Source organism: Ailuropoda melanoleuca, chromosome 5 (assembly GCF_002007445.2).
Source record: "Ailuropoda melanoleuca isolate Jingjing chromosome 5, ASM200744v2, whole genome shotgun sequence".
NCBI lineage: Eukaryota > Metazoa > Chordata > Mammalia > Carnivora > Ursidae > Ailuropoda > Ailuropoda melanoleuca.
The window spans coordinates 38,692,838-38,716,929 of record NC_048222.1 but is presented as its reverse complement, the minus strand read 5'-3'; the positions used below and the strand labels follow the sequence as shown (position 1 = coordinate 38,716,929).

Genomic DNA, 24,092 nt, shown 5'->3' with positions numbered 1-24,092 from the left:
TTCAGGCCAGGTCACCTTCCCTCAGGGTGAAGGGCAGGGGGTCTTACTTGGAGGATCCTCTCATCTTCCTCTAGTGGGGGGCAGAGGGAGAGGGGGGATGGAGGTGACGTCATGGGCGCTGTCCGGAAAGTTCCTGACTGGCAGGTACAGACGTTTCCGGGGGAGGTAGAAACTGCACTTAGGTTAGACAGTAAGGCCCGGTTTAGTGACTTGGCCTAGCATGAGGGACTCCATCTTGGGCTTGTGTTTTTCTTTTGAACAACACCCAGGATCAAACATTGTTAAGAATTTCGTAACACAATGTATATGTACGAAAGGGCTGGAGGAAGCACCCAGGAAGGTGAAGGAGAGGACGGAATCCAGCATGACGTGATGTGGAAGCCAAGGAGGGAGTGAGAGATGCAGGGCACAGCACAAGAACAGGACACTCCTGTGCGGGAACACCGTTGACCTCTGAGTCGACCCTGGACTTGCCCTTCCCTTGGACTTCTGGTGCTGTAGGAAAAGAAACCCTCAGTTTCCTCCTGGGAAAGTGGAAGGGGGTGGATTTTATTACGTATGAGGTCCGTATTCCAGCCCCGCAGCCCGGACACCCGGAAGCCGCGCGCTCCTGCCCGCCGGTCGCCTAGGAGACCAGCACCATTTCCGGCAGAGCAGTCACTTCCTCTGAGGCCCCGCCCTTTTCCCGGCGGGCGGGCTCTGATTGGCCCGTTTGAAATGCGCCGGGCGCGAGCTCACCTGGGCTCGCGGCGGCGTTTGCCGGCTTCCCGCAGCGCCGCGCCTCAGCCGCCGAGTCCCGCTTCCCGCGGCCCGTCCCTGTGGCCCGCCGCCCTCACCAGCCCGCCCGGATCGAGCCCGGAGCCCCGCGCGCGCGTCCCTGCAGCACGGAGCCCGCTGCCATGAAGCCAGCGTGAGTACCGGGCCGCGGGGCTGGGGCCGGCGTCTCCTCGGTCTGCACCGAGTCCCGTGCTGTCCGGGCCGCGGCCCCCAAAGTGGAAGCCCCCGCGTGGGCCGCTGAGGGGGAGGCCGGGTGGCGGAGACCGGTCCGCGGCGCGCCCTCCCCCACCCTCGCCTCCCCGCCGGAGTCCGGCGTCCCGCCCCGGGCCTCCCGAGGGCAGGAGGAGAGGCCGGCCCACGTCGGGGGGAACGGGGAGCCCTGGGCCGGGTGGGCTCCCGTCAGCCGGGGTGCCACCCGCGGGCTCCGGGACGGCCGCCGCCGCCAGCCCTTTCCGAAGGGCCCCTCTCCCGCCCGGCCGCCGGCGGGCCTAGGTTGCACTCTGCCGCGGCTGGTGCGGCCGGGGCTCGCCCCGTGGGCTGTGCCGCGGGTGTTGGGGGCGCCGGGCGGCCTCAGTCCCTGGAGGGCCCTGGCCCGCGTGCTCTTCCGAGCCCAGCCCTGGCCTGGAGGCCGAGACCCGGTACTGGGGCGGGGGCCGGGCGCCGGCTGACAGCCCCGCCCCGCCCCCAAGCGCCCAAGCCCGCATTCCTGCCCCAGACCCCGCGGCCGCGCAGCACCGCGTCCCGACCCCTCCTGGGGAAAGAGGCAGCTGGTTTTCTTAAGGGGCCAAAGTCAAAATCTATCATCTTAAAAAAAAAATACTGAGTTTAAGGAAACCCACCATAATATTTTGAACTGAAAACACTAATTTGCTTGTTTCATCTCGGGGCGTGTTGGGAAAATAGTTCAATAACCTGTAGTCCATGCCAATAACTAACTTTAGTGTTAAATGTTCATCTGCCCTATAGATAAATGTGGGTGCTGGCGGTGGAGGAAAGCCGCATGCTAGAGAAATTGGTGAAGTCAAAATATCTTTCTTTTGATTCTAAGAGAGCAAGAAGTTGCAGTTTGGAGACTAAAATTTGGGGACAAAGGATGATAGCTTGGAGAACTCAATAAACTTTCCTTAAAAGTACTGACAGACCTTGATGAAAGAATGAATTTCCCCATTTGCTTTTTTATCATTTGGTGAAGTTAATTGCTTGTCAGTCTGCGTTGGCAATGGCTGTTGCAGCTGTGTGTGTGCTTGGGCGCCTATATAAATGCCTTCAAGATAAGCGTGGTCAATTATCTGTAGATTTTTCAAATTTGTAGTGCTTCTGTAAAACTGTCCTTCAAGAAAAAATGCAAGCTAGTACTGAAAACGTTTCCTGAACCCAGTTTTCCTTACTTTTGCATTACGTGTGCCACAAACTTTCTTCTAATGCAGCTTAGTCTTAGTTATTTGAGGTGTAATGTTTTGGTACTAAGGGAGAACTTTATAACCCCTAGGAAGGTTGTCTCTGTATGAATTATAGGTGAGGTTTTTGTGTGTTATTTTGGAACTGAATTTTTTTTTAACCTATGACCAGGAGGACTAAGACGCCCAGGAAACTTCTAGTGAAGAAAGGATCCCAAACAAGTCTTAAAGACCCAGTTGGGGTAAGGTCTTCCTGTGTGTGTGTGTGTGTGTGTGTGTGTGTGTCTGTCTGTTCAGCCCTTTTCTGTCCTCTGGGTATGCTTGGAAGGGATGGAGATATGGAAGCAGACTTAGAGAACTTTTAGTGAAATAGGTAAGGCTGGTTCCAGCTTTAAAATTTTGTTTCTACGTGGGATTCATTAGTCTAGTAAAATGAAGTCTTTGGTTATCAACTGCATAACTCCTATAACTAATTATAATTTGAAAAGTGAGATAATGAAAAATAGTCTTCAACTGTCCCGGAGAATTCTTCCTGCTCTCCCGGAAGGCAGGGAAATTTCTGCTTGGATGGGCATCCTCCCCCATCTTCAGGGCTGTTAAATAGTAACTGATGGCCCGCTTCACAAAAACCCTGGTGTGGAACAGTTTAATTCAGTCTAATTGCATGTAAGTCACGAGTTTCAGGTTTGGGAACTTGCTTTTAAAGGCAAATGACAAATAAAAGAAGGTTGGTTTGCTCTGGGGTATTTTTCTCTACTTCACTGGCACTGAAATGTGTCTCTTGTTCTAAGTTGAGGGAACCAGATACTTTGCACATACAGCTGATAAGTTTTTCCTCAACCCTGTCACTGATTAAGAGGTCGTGCTTTGAATGTTGCAGTTATTTATTTGTGTATTTGTATATTATTATACTTATTTGTATATATGTTATATTGATTTGTATATCGTGTTAAGCTGCCAAGTTTTATTTGACATCCAATTTCAAAGAGTTCTAACAGCTTTTCAAATCTCATTGTGTGATGTCATTGATTTTAGAGATTTTTATATTAGTGGTAGTATATAGCTTTATTCAATTTGTGCTAGTGTAATAGTGAAGAGAAGCTGTGTGATTTGATGCTTTTGTTATCCAAATTTGTTTTAATTGTATGTGTATTTAAAATCCCTCGTAGCTGATATATCTGTTTACATCTGACAATTTCTGGGAGCAAGTTCTGGTTTTCATAGCTCTGAGTTCATATAAGTCTCTTATGTTGAGGGATCAACTGTTGGATGAATGAATGGGAAGCTTAAATGAAAAGTAGTCAGCCTTCGTTCTGGAAGCACCTTCCTGTAATTTCAGGTGTACTGCAGGGTGCGCCCACTGAGCCTTCCTGATCAAGAGTGCTGCATAGAAGTGATCAATAATACAACCGTTCAGCTGCATACCCCTGAGGGTTACAGACTCAACCGAAATGGAGACTATAAAGAGGTAATTCCCATGGGAACCAAGCTGTTTTTACTTGAGATGTTCTCTCCTGAAGGGCTTTTCCATTTTTTACATTTAACACAATTCATATTTCCACTGTTTTGGAAAACTTGTTTACTTCCCTAAAACCACCATATATAAAGTGTGGGTAGGCATACATTTGGTATACTTGAGTGAGAGGATTGCTTTTACGAGGAAACTCCTTGTACTGGATTATTTACTGTTTTTTTAGAGCATAGGTTAGGGATCGTTTAATGAATGATTGTGCTAGGTGGCTATACACACATACACACACACACACACACACACATACACAATTTCACATGCAGATTAAAATAGCAGTAGGCACTGTGTATTTGTATGAAGTGTTATTTTTAGTAAAATCTTGAGCAAAGTGAGTCAGCTCAGTTCAACAAACATTGCACTAAAGCTGCAGGGCAGAAGGAAATTTTAAAAAATGAGTAAGACCCAGTCCTTGCCTTTATGGGGCTTACAGCTGAGTTGGGGGTACAGATGGAAGACAGACTGGTGTGCTGAAAGAGAGGGACTATGGGAATGCAGGGGAAGCACTGATTCAGGCTGTTGTCTCTACTGTCGGGCAGCCTTTCACTCTCGTGCACCCTGCTCTTGTGAGATTGTCAGAAGCCTACCAGTGGCCTCTGGGCTGCTCATATCGGATGGACACCTCTTGTCCTCATAATCCGTTTTTCAGCAGGACTGTTCTTCCTGAAGCCCTCTCCCGTCTCCCTGTTCAAGTCTTCATGTTCCTGGCTGTCACTTGCCACCCTTTATGGGCTCCTCTTCCTTTTCCAACCTCTCAGTACTGGGGTGGGCTACACCCAGGGCTCCCTTCTCAGCACTTTCTCATGGCTTTAAATGTTGGTTATACAATAATAATAATTTCGGAGGTTTTTTTTATCTTCAGCCTAAACCTTTTCCCACTTCTAAATTCGAACATCCACTATTTGGATGTCACATAGGCATCTCAAAGTCTACATGTCCAAAAGAACTCTTGGTTTTTTACCCCCTCTAAATCATTTCCTTCCTTGCCTTCTCTCAATAAATGGTAGCACCATGTGTCCTCCCTCATATCCCATTCACCAGTACATGCTATCCGTTCTGCTCCAATGTGAAACTGTCCTTTTGTTTCTAACTCCACTGCCACTGCCCGTCTTAGTCTTGCTATTAATTACCAAGTCTAGTGCTTCTCAAATGATCTGTGCTGAAGAAGCAGCTTTTTAAAATTTTCAGTGCATCGTGACTGATACTTTCGTGCGGCTTTCTATCTGAGTTAGACCACAAGAGAAGTGACCTGATAATCTGTTCAACGAGATGAGCCTAGTGCTGGGATGTGGCAGCCATGTCAAATGGCTACAGAAGCTTCTAAACTTACTCCAGATTTCTCTCCTTCTCTCCTAGACAGGGAACAAAACAGTTCTCAGAGAGGCACTGGTATGCTGACCGTACTTTGAAATCTAACTGGATTGCTTGCTTCCGCTCTGAATGTTATTCTCCAATTCATTTTCCACAGAGCCACCAGAGAGATCTTTTAAAGTGTAAATCTGATCTGACCCTTTTCCTGTTTAAAATCTTTCAAGGCATAAAGTCTTTAAATGGGCAAAATCCTGCTTAATTTGTCCCCTATTTCTCCACGGTCATCCCTTGATAGTCATCCCGTCCTTTGAGTTCCTTGAATAAGCCCGAATCCTGCTTCAGGGAGGTTCTCTTGGCGTGGACTTTTCTTTCTCTTGGCTCTTAGCATGGATGGCTCCTCATCTGTGGATTTCAGCTTAAACATCACCTCGTCAGAGACAGTGTCCAGACTACCTGATCAGAAGGGGCACCCTTTCCTGCTTCTGTCCTGGTCTGCCCTTTGTGCTTCCTTGATAGCACTTAGCACATCAAGAGATTTGTTTATTGTCTCTCTCCCCTGCTATAATGTAAGCTTTGGGGGGATATGCCCCTTATCTGTCCTGTTCCCCATTCAATGAATACGGATGAAGCATGAATGAATAGTCTGGGAAAGCTTCACAGAGGAGTGGGCCTTCAAAGATGTCAAATAATTGAGAACTGACTTACTGTGAAGAACTTTGCTTCTCTGTTAGATTATTTTCAAGTATGTATAAGTAAACAGAAAGTTTGGCGGGGATTAGCAGTTCTCACTGCCTCGTCACAGAAGGCAGCGCTGGCCTGGAAATGGCTGGGACACCAGTTAGCACTGTAGGATTGGGCAAGTTCTTCCTCTGGGCCTCGGTTTTCTTTACTGGTAAGGAGGGGTTTGTTCACAAGAACTTGGAGGTCATCTGACTGATCTGTCAGCACTATTTATGTGTAACCTTTCCGTCCTAAGATTCTTTATTCTTCTTGTGAACTCTACAGCTGTTTTACGGGATTGGAATAAAACCTTCCATGAAGCAAGAGTTAGCCTAGCTGAAGTAGGTGTGTGATCTTTAGCAAGTTATAAAATGAGCATCATAATTAACAGGATGTAATCAAAGGTTAAGAGTGAAATGACTGACTACCAGGCTAAGGCAGTGCTCGGCGCATGTTGTATCAGTGTAGGTTTGAGCACTAATCTATACGTGTCTCCTTTCGTGGGGACAAAACTGCGAATTGTAAAAACATAAGGGTCATGATAGTGATATCCATACAGGTTGAATTTAAGGACAAGGGTATAAAACAGGAAAGGGGGTGCTGCTTAACAAAGGCTATAATCCATAATAAATCCTAGCGAATGCTCATGTGACAAATAACTTAGCACTGACCTTCTGTGAAGCAAAAACTGCAAAATTCAGGAAGGTCACAGAAACATGACAATGTCTGCAATACAAAAAAACTAAAAACTAACAAGAACAGAAATAATAGAACTCCAGCCTCTGGACAATTAGGACAATTTACTTTACATGAAAATATATTTATATTCCCCAGTCCCCAATCTAAGTTTCCAAGTAGGAGTTTGGTAATATTTTTGGTAATATAGTTATATAATCATTTTGATAGAGATTTGATAGTTGAAGTATTGATTTTTTTAAAGGTCACAATTAGTTTATTTCACAGAAAAACTCAGATGAGATTCTATTTACAGTTCGTTTGATTTTAAAACGGTACACCAAAACACTTGGTTTTATGCTGCTGTGGCATTTTAGAAGAGCAAGCAGTAAATGAGTATATGGAGTAGTGCTTAATGATTGTCACGAGTCTGTGCCTGAGTCATGATAATTCTGATCTTTGTTGTCTAAAATCAGCCTTGGTCTGTGAAGCATTAGTGGACTTAAGACTTCTACATTCTCCTTAAAAGGGGTATAATGGAGTTATAGCATGACTTTTTTAAGGGTTCCAAGTTTAAGACTTCATGTTTTTTCTTTGTGTGTTTAGATCTTAAATGTTCACTAAGAAACATCTGAATATATTTAAACAGATGTATTTCTAGCTTAGAGTGAAATTTCATTCATATGCTTTTTATTTTTTCCTTCTTCACAGACTCAGTATTCATTTAAACAAGTATTTGGCATTCATACCACCCAGAAGGAGCTCTTTGATGCTGTGGCTAATCCCTTGGTAGATGACCTCATTCATGGCAAAAATGGTACGATTACTAGAGTTTTTGTTATGTTTTCTTTCTTGTCCTCCTCTGAAAAATCTTTGACGCTTATATATTTGGTTATGTTTGGCTTTGAATTCAGATTTAATTTGTTAGAGTGGTATAAAACCTGCTTTTTAAAATTTTTATTTAAGTAGGCTCCACCCCGGGTGTGGAGCCCAGTGACGGCTTGAACTCACCACCCTGAGATCAAGAGTCGGATGCTTTACCGACTGAACCACCCAGGAGCCCCTAAAGCCTGCTTTTTCGAGCTGGCTAATTTTAAGTGTTTCTTAATACAACAAAGAAATACTAAAAGTGGAGGACTTTTAAGATGTAACCCAGTGTGACTTTCAATATATAACTACATGTGATTTGCTACCTTACAGGTCTCCTTTTCACGTATGGTGTGACAGGAAGCGGGAAAACGCACACAATGACTGGTTCTCCAGGGGAAGGAGGTCTGCTTCCTCGTTGTTTGGACATGATCTTTAACAGTATAGGGTCATTTCAAGCTAAACGATACGTAAGTGTAATTTTTTGTGTTGTGACTATTTCACTTGCAGGCATAGGGACCAAGAGACCTGTGGATACAGTAGTTTTAAAGGAAAACTAATACAAGGGATACATTTTGAAACCTTAAATATCAAATGCTTCTTCTTTTTTAACTATGTTTCTTGTTATTTAAGTCAAATTCTAAAAAATTCATGGTCTGATTTTTACCCCCACTTCAGGTTTTTAAATCTAATGACCGGAATAGCATGGATATACAGTGTGAAGTTGATGCCTTGTTAGAACGGCAGAAAAGAGAAGCCATGCCCAATCCAAAGACTCCCTCTAGCAAGTAAGTGATGACACTCATATGTGACATTGGCCTGACGGGAACCCTGTCTGGTGGTTTCCTCAGGCACAGGGAATGATAACATGAAGGGGAGTTGGTCTGACAGTTGACTGTAGTGAGGTCAAAGTTGAGGAATGTTCTTCATTAAGTTTATTTGCTCAGATGTTCTCTGGTTTTGAGCACATGGTCCTTGAATTACTGTTTAGAGAAGGTGCCGCTCTGGGTGGGAGAGGGTATAAAAGCCGGTGCTGTGTATCTAGGAGGACACGGGGTGGGCGGGGGTACCACTGGCCGACCATGAGTACGAATAGATTGCTTTGTGCGTTTCTGCTTGCAGTGACAGGTCATTTAACTTACATCTTTTACTTTCCCCTTGGGATCATTTACTTTTGATACTGACTCAATGTGTAAGAGCAGACTTTGTGGCTTTTTTCTTTTTCCAGACGACAAGTAGACCCAGAGTTTGCAGATATGATAAATGTACAAGAATTTTGCAAAGCAGAAGAGGTTGATGAAGATAGTGTCTATGGCGTATTTGTCTCTTATATTGAAATATATAATAATTACATATATGATCTATTGGAAGAGGTGCCGTTTGATCCCATAAAGCCTAAGTAAGTAGTGAAGAAAGTCTCATGTTAGCTGCTTAACCTTGGGGAAGCCACTTTACCTCAGTGAGCCTTAGTTTTCTCAGTGATAAATGGTGATAATGCTTTTGTTTTCACAATGAGATACAACTTGTATATCATGCAGTTGGTGTTGAATGCACAGTTTCATTCTTAACCAGATAGGCAGCTATATCAGGGAACCAGTGGGTTAAGGCATCTAAGGAGAAGACAGACCTGAATACTCATCTTAGACATTACTTTTGAGAACTCTTGGCCTTGGGGCTGTATTTTGAGAAGGACTGTAATTGTGTAAGGAAGTGTCCTATGCATGTGTGTTACCTGGGGTTATCCTTCAAGAGCCTACCACTTAGTGTTGGGAGTCTGTAGTCATATTAACCATCTATGGTTGGTGATCTCTACAGAGCGGAGCCCAAAGCTGTTGTTTATACAACTGATACAGATCTGTCATCACTGATTAATATAAAGTGACATCTGTATCCTCATTCCACCAGACTTAAAAGACAACTCCTTAGATTTCCTTGGGTTCTGTCTGGCTCAGACTGAAGAGCAATTACAGCCTGGCATCACAATCTGTGTTTGTGCCAGAGTGGACTCTGGAGTCTCATTTCATATTAGTATTTTGTTCTTGAGTTGACAGTTTTGTTCTTAAGCTAAATGCTTATCCTTAATGCTGTCTTTGTTAGGGTCTCTCAGAACATAAATAATATGAAGACTAACTGAACATTATTGGAGAAACAGCTGGATATTTAGAAAAACATGAGACTGAGAACAGGTTTAATAAATTACATTAAGCAATTTATAGATTACTTCCTTCTCCATTTGTTTCAGAGTATCAGTTATGTTACCCATTTTCTCACCTGTTGTGATGTCATCATTGCTACCAATCTGTTTCACTTTTTTGCGCATGTGCCAAGTTTCTGTTTGGTTTGTTCTAAATGAGATTATTTTCAAAAAAGCCTATCTTGGTTTTAGTTTTACAAAAGGAAGACTGACAAATGTGCCTTGCATGCCTTGTAACCTTTCTGGTAACTCCCTGAACGAACTCACTGCGTGCATATTTGGTACTAAATTTGGATTTAATTGGTTAGGGTAGTGGTTAACTTTTTTTGAGCTGGTTAACTTTAAAGTCTTTTTAAATACGGTGAAGAAATATTACAAGCAGAGGGTTTTTAAGAGCCGACTCATCGTGACCGTCACTACTGTGGACTGAGGCTGGCTGCTGTGGAAACAGTAACTTACACCTTATTCCTTTGGTAGGTGGAACAGTTGCAGCACGCCCATGAGGAACACAGATTTTGTGTATGTGAGGACGTTGACTCTTCTCTTGAGGAGAAAGGGTGCAGTTATACTAGTGGTTGGCGTCTGTGGCATGTTCGCATGTAGGTGGTTTTTCGCTGGCACTGGGCTGGCTGCTACCTCTGAGCCCCTCCCTGCTGCTTGGGAAGTCTGCCCTGTCCTGAGTGATGGTGGCTGGCACACATTTCCACCCCCACCGCTCCTGAGACTGAGGCCGAACAGGCGGCACCCTTTCCAGCCTTATCCTACTGTGCAGATCAAAACTTGACCAGCCACTTTGAAAAGACTGCCACTCCTGGTATATACCAAACTCTTTCTGAATTTGTCTTTTGCTGACTCTGATGTGAGAACCAGCTCTCTGTTGATCTTTTAAAATTAGAGAAATGCTAGATTGTGATGCTTAACCTGTGCATGTGATGTTGCTGTAATATTGTTTTGTCCTCTACTTGTTTAGTCAGTGTTCTGTGTGCTTATTAGAACAAATTAGAGCAAAGCTTCTAGAACAACATAGGTTCCTGTGACCCTGTTACGTAACTAATCCTGACTATATACCCTTATACTTACCCAAGTGTCCTGTTTTTGTTTTTTTGGGGGGGAGCTCTTGCCTAGGTCTATTCCCATCGTAAGAATCGATGTCATGTGGCCTGGCATTTTAGTCCTAGAATTAAGCTGAGATATTAGGATCTCACCATTTAGGAGACTGATGTCTTTTTCTTTCTCACAGACCGCCACAATCTAAATTGCTTCGTGAAGATAAGAACCACAACATGTATGTTGCAGGATGTACAGAAGTGGAAGTGAAATCTACTGAGGAGGCTTTTGAAGTTTTCTGGAGAGGTTAGAAACTGAGCTAAAATTAGGAAAATCTGAAAATAAATATAATCCTGAGAGTTGCTACTATAATTTGATGGCAGTACTTTTTAGTGGAAAGCATATAATACTGTAATGACGGAGTTCAGGTTTGATCAACAATGTCTCTGTCATCACAGGCCAGAAAAAGAGACGTATTGCTAACACACATTTGAATCGGGAGTCCAGCCGTTCCCATAGTGTGTTCAACATTAAATTAGTTCAGGCTCCCTTGGATGCGGATGGAGACAATGTCTTACAGGTAAATTTGTTGTAGTGTGTGGAGTTTTTCTTGTTTTAACTGAACCCTTAGTTTTTTGGAAGTAGGGTTAAATCAGGTAAGTTTGACTGCAATGAAGACTATTGCAGAATTTTTATATGTGGGTGATGACATTTAAAAAGTGTTCCATTAGAGAGTATAGCTTTGGGAAACTGGCTATTAAATCTGAGAACCTGGAATTTTGCTACAAAAAAGGTTTACAAATCTTTATTAATCTCTTTAATAGAGGAGATAAAATGAGTATGTATGAGTCATTATTTTATCTCTGAAGACTCATTTTGTATGTGGGAATTCAGTTAATGGTTTTAAAATGCCAGTGGTTAACTTTACAGGGTAGGTACAGTTTAGGAGATGACAATTCTAAATTGTTCTTCTCTTGGCTGATAGGCCAGTAGGGCTCCCATCTGCTGATCATCCTTTACTGCTGGGCCTGCCACACTACAGGGCTTATATCAATCAGTAAAAGCATTTGAACCGAACAGGAATCATTTAATAACTTTAAGCTATTAAAGTGTAATTCCATTTGAACCTTATCATGAAAGTTTCCACATGGCATGAGGAGATGGTACGGCAGCGTACTGAAGACCACCGGGATTCAAATTCTGAGTCCTATTAATTTGCTTGCTGTCTGACCTGTTACAAACTCTTTATATGTGAGGATTAAAGCAGGCAATGCATGTAGAGTTCTTAGGCCAGTGCCTTACATACAGTTAGCACTCATAAATGTTAGCTAGTAATGCTTTTAAGTCAAGCCTCCATCTACACTTGCTGTCCTTTGAACACATCTAATATTACAAATCAGTTATGTACCTCTTTTCATTTCTTATACAACTGGAGTATTATGGAATTTTTCAATTATAAAATTAATTACCTGGTTATAGAAAAATTTAGGATAGGTCTGTCCTAGACTCACCACTTGGCAGACACAGCCTGAGATCCTGTGCGTGAGGCACTGTGCAGGGTGCTGGAGATGAGAACATTGGTTGAGAGGCAGTCCCTGCTTTCATGGAGCTTAGAGTATAATGTGCAAGACCAGACAATGGGCAAGTCATCGGCACTACCATGAGTATACTGAGCATATGCTCTTAGCAGACTTTTCCCCAAAACCTGTATCCTCTGGCCCTACTGTTTTGTATTGTGCAAATGTGATACTCATAAGATTTAATAATTTGTTGACTGGGATATAGTTAAAGAACATTGTAAACCAGTTATACCTCATGTTATTGGCATTACGATCTTCCCTTTAGGAAAAGGAACAAATCACTATAAGCCAGTTGTCCCTGGTAGATCTTGCTGGAAGTGAAAGAACGAACCGGACAAAAGCAGAAGGGAACAGATTACGTGAGGCTGGTGAGCACAGCATAGTACTGATTTATTGCTACAACTTCCGAAAACTTGCAATGCCAGCCTGTCATCTGCTTATTGATAGGTGGTTTAAGCATAACTGTCTTCAATTTTGGTAATTTTGAGGCTAAGTTTAGTGGTCATTGCTGTTTTTTTAGTAATGCTGGTTTGGTATCAGTATGTTACAATACGCTGACTTATCACTGAGGGTAAGTGATTAAAATAAAGCAAGTTATATTCATATTTTATCTATTGCCAGTAAAGTACTAGATCCTTAAAATTAAGGGATTTAACAGTCATTCCAACATTCATACTGTTGAAAACTGGCTGCTGGAGGTGGGAAAAATCTTTGAACACAAAAGCAAATTGGAAGGAAATCTGAGTTTTTTTGTGTTTTGGGTTTTTTTAACTCTTTCATTAGTGTAGCCATTCATGTTATGTTTTACATAATAGCATTTATGGAGTACGTGCTGTGTGCCAGTATTTGAACACTCATTTAGTCTGGGGGTGTGTGAGGGAAAGTTTAGGGGTGAAATTCATTAAGTGGACACTTAAATTGTGTGAGCTAAGTGGAGGACAGGGTTAAAGTCATCCTTGGCAGAGGAGGGAGCCACTTGTAAACTAAGAGAGTATGGCAGGGTCAAGGTCACTGAGGTGGGAGCGTGTGGGTCGGTGACCCATGACAACTGAGGCAGCAGAGCAACACAAGGCCGTGATGACTCTTGTCAATCGTATTAACAAGTCTGAATTTTGTCCTGAAGGAGTAATGGTGGTTGCCAATTATTAAAGGACTGGTGTGTATCACCGTATTTACTATGCATGGGCTCAATTTCTTGATTCTGACCTTTCAGGATTGTGTCATACCCATTTTTCAGATGAGGAAATGGGTTGGGAGAGGTTATGTAATTTTCCCAAGATTGGAGCTTGGGTTTAAACCCAGGTTGGCCGGATTCTCAACACTTGTGTCTCTCTACTCTTCTATACAGCCTCCCCTTAAAGAAAATGAAAAATTAGTCTTTCAGAAAGATTGTTTTCCTGTGAAGAGAATTAATGTACCGAGGCACGTCCAGAGACATGAAAAGCAGCTGGGAGCCTTTTGCAGTAATTCGGAGGAGGAATCATGTGCCCCGGAGGCAGGGGTGGGAGAGAAGTGAGAGCTAGTTAGGAAGGAAGCCGACCTGCATGTGGAGAGGAGGAGGGGAGGGCAGATCCAAGCTCTGGGCTGAGGGGAGAGCCGCCGAGGTGCAGGTGTAGGCCGTTCAAGAGTTTGTGTTGGAGTGTTCAGCTCATTCCAGTGGAAGCGCCCAGTCACCGGATGTACACGCATTTGGAAGGAGCGAGATTTAACTTGAGGTATTTGGGTTTAGGTTTTGCCAACATGATGGAAGCGACAGGGGAGACTGTTCCTGGAGGACACATGGGAACAGGCTGAGGGCAGAGCCTCGAGGAACAGATGCTTGAGGTGGTTGATTTAAAGAGCCTGGGAAGGAGAAAGAAAGTGGTAGCCAAGTGAGATGACAAAAACCCTCCACATTATATATGTGTATATAAGATAGAGACTCTGGGATCCAGACCACAGAAGGAAGGATTCACCTTGATGGTTATCTCAGTGGAAGAAAGTAGAGACTCGAGAGTTGTGATGCTTTAGGAAAAAACCAGAAAGTACTAGCAGTGTTGATAACGAATGGGGAACAGGTGGGACAAAAATGAGGGCATGAGCATGGGAAGAAGAGATGGTGGTTGGGCCACAGGTTTCTAGAGGTGGTGTCGTTCCGAGTGATAAAGGTTCGGGGTGCGGGCATGGCTGTGCGGCTCCCGTGGTGAAGAGCGAGAGCCTGACTGAAGTTGAGGGAGTGGGCCCTCCGGCAGCATGCTGGAGTAGTCCTCGTGGACACCAGAATGACCCAGGAGCCGGCGTGTGGGGGAACATGCAAGGGCGGCAGCTAGGGACTAGGAGAATGTTGCTGGCCTCCTCTGCTCACCATCCCTATAAAAGGTCGGGCTTCAGAAAACAAGCAATCTGCACTCAGGCTGCAGGGGGAGCACTCTCCTGATAGTAGAGGGTAAGCTTACAGGGCTTTGCGGCACGGCTGCATGGACACTTCACGGAATATCCCTGAGTGAATGACATAAAATACATAGGATTGCAAAGGAAATGGATTAGATTGAAATGTGTGTGTTATTAGAAGTTTTTTATTTGAGGGAGAAAGAGCACATGAGCAGAGGGAGGCAGAGGAGAGGAAGAAACAGACTCCCCGCTGATGAGGGAGCCCGTTATGGGGCTCCATCCCAGGACCCTGAGATCATGACTTCAGCTGAAGTCAGACACTTAAGTGATTGATCCACCCAGGCACAACCCCCCCCCCCTTTTAAAGTAAGCTCCATGCCCAGGGTGGAGCCCAAGGCAGGGCTTGAACTCATGACCTTGAGATCAAGACCTGAGCTGCTATCAAGAGGTGGATGCCTGGGGTGCCTGGGTGGCTCAGTTGGTTCAGTGTCTGACTCTTGGTTTCAGCTCAGGTCATGATCTCCTGGTCATGAGATCGAGCCACATGTTGGGTCCCATACTCAGCAGGGGGTCTGCTTGAGATTCTCTCCCTCTCCCTTTGCCCCTCACCCTGCTTGTGCTCTAAAATAAATAAATCAATCTTAAAAAAAAAAAAAGTCTGGTGGCTGGCTGGCTGAGTCACCCAGGCACCCCCCCAAAAATATTCTTAAGGTGTTTGTCATTACAGTAATTTACATGCTTCTTTATTAATGCCTTAATTAAAGATGCACCAGTAGGTCTTATAACTACATAATTTCAAAGTAGTAATGAGCATAAATATCTTGATCAGCAATAAACCATAATGTGCTGTAAAATTACCTATGATTTGCACTGACAAAAATCACAGGTACCACTAATATTTTTGGTCTACATTCATAATTGAAAGGCACTGCTAAATTTCAGAAGTCAAGAAAAAATAAAGGTGTAATTTATTTCCCATCCAAGTATGCAGACTTCCTGAAATGTACCCATGGACACCATGGACCCCAGGTTTAGAAACCCTGGCACTTAGAGAGAGATGGGTAGAGCTCTCTGACAGGTGTGAGGATGTAGGGAAGTCTGTTCAGAGGAATGGGTTCCAGAGAGCACAGTGGAAGCAGGAAGGATACCAGGAGTAGGGGTCAAGGAAGAGGAATCATGAATCATGGGACATTATAGAGGCACAGATGAGCTCTGTGTTTCGAGAGATGACCAAAGATGAGAGCACGGTGGGAGTTAGCTGATACATTTGGAGGTCTCTGCAAGTGAGATCTCCTGCATTACTTGATGAATCTGTCAGACTTGCCTTGGCTCAGAAATCCAAACAGGAGTGGTCAGAAGTAACAGCTATGTTGCCTTAGTAATCCTTGTTTGGGGGTGCCTGTGACTCAGTAGAGCATGTGACTCTTGACCTCAGGGTTGTGAATTCGAGCCCCACACTGGGTGTAGAGATTACTTAAAAATAATAAAATCTTTAAAAAAAAAAAAATCCTTGTTTGGATGTGGAGGGGACAGACTCAGCTGGATCCTAACACACATGACAGTGGGAAACAGGAGCCCCTCTAGGTGCTGGGGGCACTTCAGTGCTGATGAAGCCTGAAATGGTCATGTTTTTGAGATAATATTTTAATAAGAGGATATTAAACATCTTCATCTAATATACTCTTTCATAGAATTTAAGATTTGGGAGAAACTTTATGGGCCGTCAAGTGTATAATGTTGCATTCCATGGACAGTCCTTTTGATAGAATCCCTGAAGGATGGTGTCCAACCCCCTCCTAAAACACTGTATTAAAATAGTCCTGAAATACTGCAAAGACAGCTCCTCAGATTGAGCCACTGAAACCTGTTATTTGTAATTTCCATACGGTGTTTCTATGCAGTGGGGATTTTATAGGCGGACAGACCATTGTAACTACTCTCTTGTTTCAAATGTCTTCTGTCTGTATTTTCCTGTCAGGTAACATTAATCAGTCATTAATGACGCTAAGAACATGTATGGAAGTCCTGAGAGAGAACCAAATGTACGGAACTAACAAGGTAAGCAACAGCCTGTCATCATTTGTAGAGCTTTCTTTGTGTGCATTTTTGTGCCTTACATATTTGGGTTTGAATGTATTTACAGATGGTTCCATACCGAGATTCAAAGTTAACCCATCTGTTCAAGAACTACTTTGATGGGGAAGGTAAAGTACGCATGATCGTGTGTGTGAATCCAAAGGCTGAAGATTATGAAGAGAGCCTGGTAATTCTGATGTATTTATCTTATAAAGTCTCAGAGTTTCTATGGGGAAAACAACTATTTGGATGTGAAGAATGACATTTTAAATATTTTTAAGACTGATACAGGACCATTAGTTACAGAAATGAATTAATGACCAATTTATTGTTTAAGTAATTTCTGAAGGACTTGAATATGCTGATTTGTAAAAACAAAAACCCCCTCCGATGTGTTTTGTATCTTAGCAAGTCATGAGATTTGCAGAAGTGACCCAAGAAGTTGAAGTGGCAAGACCAGTGGACAAGGCAATATGTGGTCTGACGCCTGGAAGGAGATACAGAAACCAGGCTCGGGGAGGTCCAGTTGGAGACGGTATGATTTGGTGTCACATCATGTGCACGCTGACGTCTCTCAGTCTCTCTTAAGATCGATTTCATATTAGAGAACTACTTACTCCCCTTCAAGAACCAAGTGCAAAAAAAAAAAAGAACCAAAGTATAAATGAGTTTTCTTTTGTTACATACTATAACTTTTTTTCTCCACTTTTCCTTTTTTTATAACTCATTTTTAAGGAAGTATGACTGGCAACTCAAGAAAGTACGTGGCTCACTGAACTGGGGGGTTTAATCACAAGTGTTCAACTTGTTTAAATAAGCTTTCTGTCTTGTGTAACTTCTTGTAATTTTTTATAATTCAACGCAGAACCACTGGTTACAGAAGTGGTTTTACAGAGTTTCCCACCTCTGCCGTCCTGTGAACTTCTGGATATCAACGACGAGCAGACTCTCCCCAGGCTGATCGAGGCGTTAGAGAAACGACACCACCTACGGCAGATGATGATCGATGAGTTCCACAAACAAGGTAAGGGCCGAACGCGGTCTGCGACCACTGCCCCTCCAGAAATTTGCAGTGAGTCGGAGTTCTGTGGTGGGGCAGATCTCTAAGGAAGGGTTAACTGTTTCTGGACTTTGTAGTGCTCAAGGCGTTGTTCAATTAGACTGACAAGGAACTTTCCCCACAGCTCGTAAAACAGAAGAAACAGGTGGGTGTGTATTCTCTCCCTTTTTTAAATCGACAGTGATGGACACGAAGGAATAATAGCTACCTTGGTTTTCGTTCCTACTGGTTACTTACTTGCAAGGCACTTCATAAATGTTACATTTTAATAACTGTCTTTGGGCAAATGACTTCATCTTCCATTTCTTGGTCTCCCTATCTGCAAAATGAGGATTTTAACTGTTCTTACCTCAGAGGGTGTTGTGGGAGTGAGGTAATATGTGAGGGTCACGTAGAACAATGAACAGCGTGGTACGTACAAGTGCCCAGTGAGCAGGTCTACGATTTTTATTCATCATCGATTCATTTGAATCTGCAGAGAAAGGTGTGAGATAAGTGGTAGCTATATCCCCATTTTAAAAGGAGGAAATGTGCTCAGAAAAATTAAGTAACTTGCCCAAGTGCCATAATTCGTAATTGCTATACCAGGGACTTCAAGTCGGATCCAGTGGATCCTAAATCTGTTATTTCTGTGTCTGCATTTGTTCTGAAGCAGTTCCTTACACGTACGGGCTGCCAAGGGAATGCCCTAGTGCCACATGAAAGACTTCGTGTTTTTCAGTAAAAACCAGCTTCTAGGACTCTCTGTCCTGTAGGTTTGGGAACCAGACCCCTGACTCCCTTCTCAACCTCTGCTGCAGACTAACCCTCACGACTTGCCGAGTAGCTAATACCGGTTCATGCAAGCCGGTTGCACTGGCTAATTTGGGATTGGAGTAAACTTGGCCCGCATGCTTCTGTTTCAGCTGTTACGTTTAAAGCATTGTTGCAAGAGTTCGACAGTGCCGTTTTAAATAAAGAAAACTACATTCAAGGAAAATTAAATGAAAAAGAAAAGGTGATCTCCGGACAGAAATTGGAAATAGAACGCCTGGAGAAGAAAAACAAAACTTTAGAGTATAAGGTTTGTCTTGGCATGATTCCGTGGATGTGCGTGCTGGCTGGTCGGCACTGCTCTCTGTCTGACCTGGCTCTTGGCCTCCTGGCCTTTCAGCGCTTACTGAGGGAGAAACACTGCCGGGTTCCTTACTAATCTCCACCTCACCCCAGAAGAGGAAATGTGAGTGAAGGGCTTTAGAGGGGTAATATACTCTTTAATTTTCTGAGTTAGACTTTGGCAATTGGGGAGAATGTTCTTGGACCAAACAAGTGAGTTTCTAGAGGCCTTTCATGAGTTTAGCTCTGGTTATGGCTTGCTTTTTGACTTAGGATGCTAGGTTTGTTGTCTTATTTGTAGAGTATCATTTAGGGGGTATCCATTCGTTCTAGACAGAAGCTCTCTCTTCTGAAAACAGCATAAAAAACAAAATTCAGGTCTAATTTTAGGGGAAAATCATTTTCACAAGAAGTCCCTGAAAGCTTTCTCTTTTCTGTGAGGATCTTGTTTAGAAGTTCTCACTTCTAGGCACAGAGGCAGGAATTCAGATGACGCTGTAGAGGGAACTGCTCTCTCCATGATTTTTCTTTCCACAACTATGCCTGCATGAGCACATCATGAGAGCGGTTAGTTCACAGCTACACGCAGTGTTCACAAGCTTTATCCTGAGCAGAACGGTCTGCCTTCCCAGATTGAGATTTTAGAGAAGACAACTACTATCTATGAAGAAGATAAGCGCACTCTGCAACAGGAACTCGAGACTCAGAACCAGAAACTTCAGCGGCAGTTTTCTGACAAACGCAGACTGGAAGCCAGGCTACAAGGCATGGTGACGGAAACGACCATGAAGTGGGAGAAAGAATGCGTGAGTGTCGCCCCTGCGGGGCTTACCTCCGGGACAGTGACCGACTTCCACCCGTGGTGTTCTGAATCCGTATTCAGAGGCCTAGGGTTTTGGCAGCAGCGGCAGCAGGAGCTAGTGTTCATTCCATCCCGTTTCCTTTCTCTGCCCTTAAAACACATGACCAGTGAGCCGGCACGACAATGTGTGCTTGCTCCGGGAGGACGGTCACTCTTAGGAAACAAGGTGGCTGGGTGGTCTGGGGTGTCCGTCTGGTGTGACTGAATTAGACGTGTGTCCCTGTTGCTAACCTAGGAGCGCCGGGTGGCAGCCAAGCAGCTGGAGATGCAAAATAAACTCTGGGTCAAAGATGAGAAGCTGAAACAACTGAAGGCTATTGTCACTGAACCCAAAGCTGAAAAGCCAGAGAGACCCTCTCGGGAGCGGGACCGGGAAAAAGTCCCTCAAAGAGCTATCTCCCCATCACCAGTACCTGTAAGTTTCTCGTCCGTCGTTGGGTTGTCACTTGCACTAGAGAACATTTGTTCAGATGAGGCAACTTTCTAGGGCGCTCCATTTGTTGTTTTATATTATTGTATTTCTCCAACTTCTCTATGTAAATAGTTCTAAATTCAGCAGAAACACAAATTTAGTGCAAATTCAGAATAAAACATTGAATAACTCTGTAAAAATAATTCTAACGTGCTAAAATGATAGAAAAGCAGTGAATTGTTTCTGTCGGTGTTTCAGTCTTGCTCATTAATTTCTCTTCCATTTTTTTAGCTTTCTAGTAACTATCTTGCTCAGCTTCCCGCCGGCCAGCAGCTCCTGAGCCAGCCGCAGCTACATAGGCGCTCTAACTCTTGCAGCAGCATTTCTGTAGCTTCCTGTATTTCGGAATGGGAGCAGAAAATTCCTCCGTACAACACTCCTGCCCATGTCACCTCTATTGCAAGGCGTAGGCAGCAGGAGCCAGGACAAAGTAAAACTTGTGTCGTGTCAGACAGAAGGCGAGGGACGTACTGGCCGGAAGGCAGGGAGGTGGTTCCCACACTCAGAAATGAGGTAGAGCTAGAAGAGGACCGCTGCTGCAGGGTCAGTGCTGGCGTTCTCTCAGCGTCGTAGCCCTAGCGTCGGGGGGTTTGGTGGGGGCTTTTGTGACTTGATTCGTTCAGAAAGTTCAACGGGAAGATGGGCGAGCGCCAAATATAAACAAGGTCTAATTTTTCTGTTATTTACTTTGAAAAAATCGCCCTGAAACTGAGGCCTAGCTCTTCGTCTGAAAAAGCCATTAACACATCTGGCCAGAGCAGACCACCTGCGACCGCAGGTCACTGGGGCACATCCCAGAGTAATCCGGGCTTCTCATTTGCATAAGCTAATGAGCAGCCGCAAAATCAGCCGAGTGTCTCAGAGCCCATCTTCCATTCTTTTCTGTTTTCCTTCCTCAAATTTTTTGCTGCTTTTGAACTTTTATTTTTAAAATTGTTTCCTCAAACTTATTTTGAAAAGTTTCACACTCAAAAGTTGAAAGAATGGTACAGACAATATCCCCCTTTCCCCTTACCTAGATTTACCAATTGTCATTTATATAATCATTTTTTCCTTGAACTTCTGAAAGAAAGTCCCTACACTTTGTGACATTCCATCCTACTAAGGACATTGTCCCGTATAAACAGTCTTTATCAAACCTAGAAAGTTAACATTAACTGAATAAATATCCTCTATTTTTTTTTAAAGATTTTATTTATTTATCTGACAGAGATAGAGACAGCCAGCGAGAGAGGGAACACAAACAGGGGGAGTGGGAGTGGAAGAAGCAGGCTCCCAGCAGAGGAGCCTGATGTGGGGCTCGATCCCATAACGCCGGGATCACGCCCTGAGCCGAAGGCAGATGCTTAACCGCTGTGCCACCCAGGCGCCCCAAATATCCTCTGTTTTTAATCTGTGATCCTAACAGAGTGAATGCCCGGCATGTGGTTGTTATGTGTCTTCAATCTCTTTTAATATAAAAGAGTCCCCCCCTGCCACACATTTTTTTTTTTTTAATTTTCATGACATTGACTGTTTTTGAATAGTCCAGGCCTGTTGTTTTGTAACTACTGAAGGTTTGCATGTCCAGTAAATTGCTTTTAATCTCAAGACCTTTATCTCAACTTATAAGGGCTCGGCCTCAGTCAAGGTGTTTAAAGAAATTCATGTTTAAGTCATCTTCTTAAGGATTAAGGTAAAGTTTTTCCTTTGAATAAACGGACCAAGTTAATATTGTGGATTTATATTTAGTAAAATCTTACTGTAGCTCTTTTAGAATTTGTTTTTTTTACAAATTAATCTAATACTATTTTGCTTTAGATTTTCTTGTATAATTTAGGATACAGATAAGCTTCATTTAGATGGCCTGCACTCCTGCTTATTAAGGGATAGTGATGAATTGCAAGGTATTTGCCAAGACAACAGATGATTCTAAAGCCTAAGATCTTTACTTTGCAAATTTTGCTTGAAACCTTTTTAGGGAGCAAATTATGGTGAATGGGCTTTCTGATCAACTCTAATAAATCCCCTTTATTTTTCATGAAAGTTTACAGAGTGAATACTACTCAAGGCCTGCTTATGCCTGGTCATCATTAATGTGGTATCTAATTTGGCTCTCAGATATTTAAGAGGATTTACTAGAGATCCTTTAACTTCTCACTTGAAATCAAATCTCTTTAGAAGTGCAGCAAAGTTAAGGCTAGTCTATGCATTGAGGTTTATTGGCCAAAAATTGTCAGGTGGGCTGAATTTATACTGCAGTGAGAAAGAAGTTGTAAATATCTTTGATTCCATAAATGATAGTAGACTGTAACAATTATCTTTCTGAAGCTAGTTTCTTAATGTATTTATTGCTAAATGTGTTCAGGAGAACGATCACCTTTGCTAAACGGTAGGTCATGAGAGCCTGACTTTCTTTGTTCAACATCAGGCCACTTTAAGAAGTGAAAGTTTCCTGGGTTGCTGGAGGCGTGGGTGTCTTTCATGGACAACTCTGTCACCCAGGTTCTGTAGGAGCAATGACTTACCACTAGCACTTCAGCTGTTGTTTGTGCTTACATAAGGGAAATGCTTCAGTTCTCCAGACGGGCATTTTAAAGTTGGGATCTTTGTACGTGACCAGCTTGGAAGGATTTGGCCTGTGACAGACTGTTTCATTAGCTTTCGGTTATACAAACAGGAGACTTTTGAAGCAATGAGTTGTCTTTGGAACTATGTCCTGTATGTGAAATACTTTTTCTTAGACTGAATGTGCTAAATTTTACTTTCCCAGATTTACATGATAGTTGACTGGAAGCAACTATTTTTTTATTGTATGATTGATTTGAGACTGATTTGATCCTACATTTTTAGTTTGGTTCTTGGAATCTTCATGAAATGTTTGAGAAAAAAAATAGTTGGTATGTTTTAGCCATTATTGTGTTTGAACTTGTCATGAAGTTCTATTTGAGATTTTAAGATCTCAAAGTAGTCAGAAGTACTTCACTTATGTTCTCAATCATTTGATACATATGGTTCTTATTATACCTATGTTAACATTTTGTCCATTAGTTTTTACTTATTTATTATCTTTGTATACAGAGTGTTTTCTCTTTTGTTTAGAGGCCTGTGGCATGTTTAGGGCTTTTATTGACCTTATTTGAAGTTTTTAACATAGTTGTGGACCTGACAGGTTCCCTAACAACAGCAGGCACAAACAGTGGCTTTGACAGAGAATGTAAAATGAATTCTCTTGAATACCACCTACACAGGAAAGCCTAGCGGCATAACCAGAACTTCCAGTTTTGTTGAAAGGGAAGCTCCCTGGTAGAATGTATAATAGACAAGTGGTATTCAAAGATGTTTATTGGTTTTGTGGTTAAATACAAAGACAACATTTACATTATCTGAATAACATATTTAGTTTTTGAAAAGGTTCGTGCGTTTGTTTTGATACTGTCATCAACTAATGTAGCCCAACCTGCTGCACTTCTAATACCCTTAAATTAATCCTGGGTTATGCTTGTTTCTTGATTCCTCTTTCAACCTGATCAGAACGCACCACCAGTTCGTCTCCGCCACAGACGATCTCGCTCTGCAGGGGACAGATGGGTAGATCATAAGCCTGCCTCTAACGTGCAAACTGAAACAGTCATGCAGCCACATGTCCCTCACGCCATCACAGTATCTGTTGCAAATGAAAAGGCACTAGCTAAGTGTGAGAAGTACATGCTGACCCACCAGGAACTAGCCTCCGATGGGGAGATTGAAACTAAACTAATCAAGGTAAAAACAAATTGACACAGGACGAAAAACATACAGAAAGTCAACTTCGCAAAAAACCACTAACTTTTCTGGTCCTTTGATGACACACAGGCAGTGTCAACGAAGATAAATGGGTGTTGGTACAACCTTTTCATTTGTTCGTTAGAAAACTAAAGGAACTGCTCAGGCTGTAAATCTGCTAAACTTAAGGACTAAATCAGCTGCTCTCTAGTGAGTGAGGCTCAGATTCTCGGGATTCTGTTCGAGCGACTCCAGATCTACCATGTGCTTGCACAGTTAGTTTTAACCACTTCAAAGTAAACCCAAAGAACTCCTGC

At 43.1% G+C, this 24,092-nt stretch overlaps 1 protein-coding gene across 4 annotated transcripts in view; it reads left to right on the top strand.

The window, feature by feature from the left end:
* The first annotated feature begins 705 nt into the window (after window positions 1-705).
* Window positions 706-24,092, top strand: part of KIF23 (kinesin family member 23) — a 28,195-nt gene continuing 4,808 nt past the window's right edge. Inside the window, exons 1-20 of one of the 4 annotated variants that reach the window (XM_034660756.1) lie at window positions 706-910; window positions 2,347-2,416; window positions 3,514-3,642; window positions 7,120-7,225; window positions 7,609-7,745; window positions 7,954-8,063; window positions 8,504-8,674; window positions 9,947-9,988; window positions 10,710-10,822; window positions 10,975-11,096; window positions 12,362-12,464; window positions 16,445-16,524; window positions 16,610-16,729; window positions 16,951-17,077; window positions 17,408-17,566; window positions 18,508-18,665; window positions 19,330-19,503; window positions 19,795-19,974; window positions 20,263-20,574; window positions 23,545-23,775. In XM_034660756.1, coding sequence (XP_034516647.1) covers window positions 900-910; window positions 2,347-2,416; window positions 3,514-3,642; window positions 7,120-7,225; window positions 7,609-7,745; window positions 7,954-8,063; window positions 8,504-8,674; window positions 9,947-9,988; window positions 10,710-10,822; window positions 10,975-11,096; window positions 12,362-12,464; window positions 16,445-16,524; window positions 16,610-16,729; window positions 16,951-17,077; window positions 17,408-17,566; window positions 18,508-18,665; window positions 19,330-19,503; window positions 19,795-19,974; window positions 20,263-20,574; window positions 23,545-23,775 — 2,655 coding nt within the window. In that variant the 5' untranslated portion in view covers window positions 706-899. The remainder of the gene's footprint in view (window positions 911-2,346; window positions 2,417-3,513; window positions 3,643-7,119; window positions 7,226-7,608; window positions 7,746-7,953; window positions 8,064-8,503; window positions 8,675-9,946; window positions 9,989-10,709; window positions 10,823-10,974; window positions 11,097-12,361; window positions 12,465-16,444; window positions 16,525-16,609; window positions 16,730-16,950; window positions 17,078-17,407; window positions 17,567-18,507; window positions 18,666-19,329; window positions 19,504-19,794; window positions 19,975-20,262; window positions 20,575-23,544; window positions 23,776-24,092) is intronic. The other 3 variants (XM_034660759.1, XM_034660758.1, XM_034660757.1) reach the window with 3 other exon arrangements.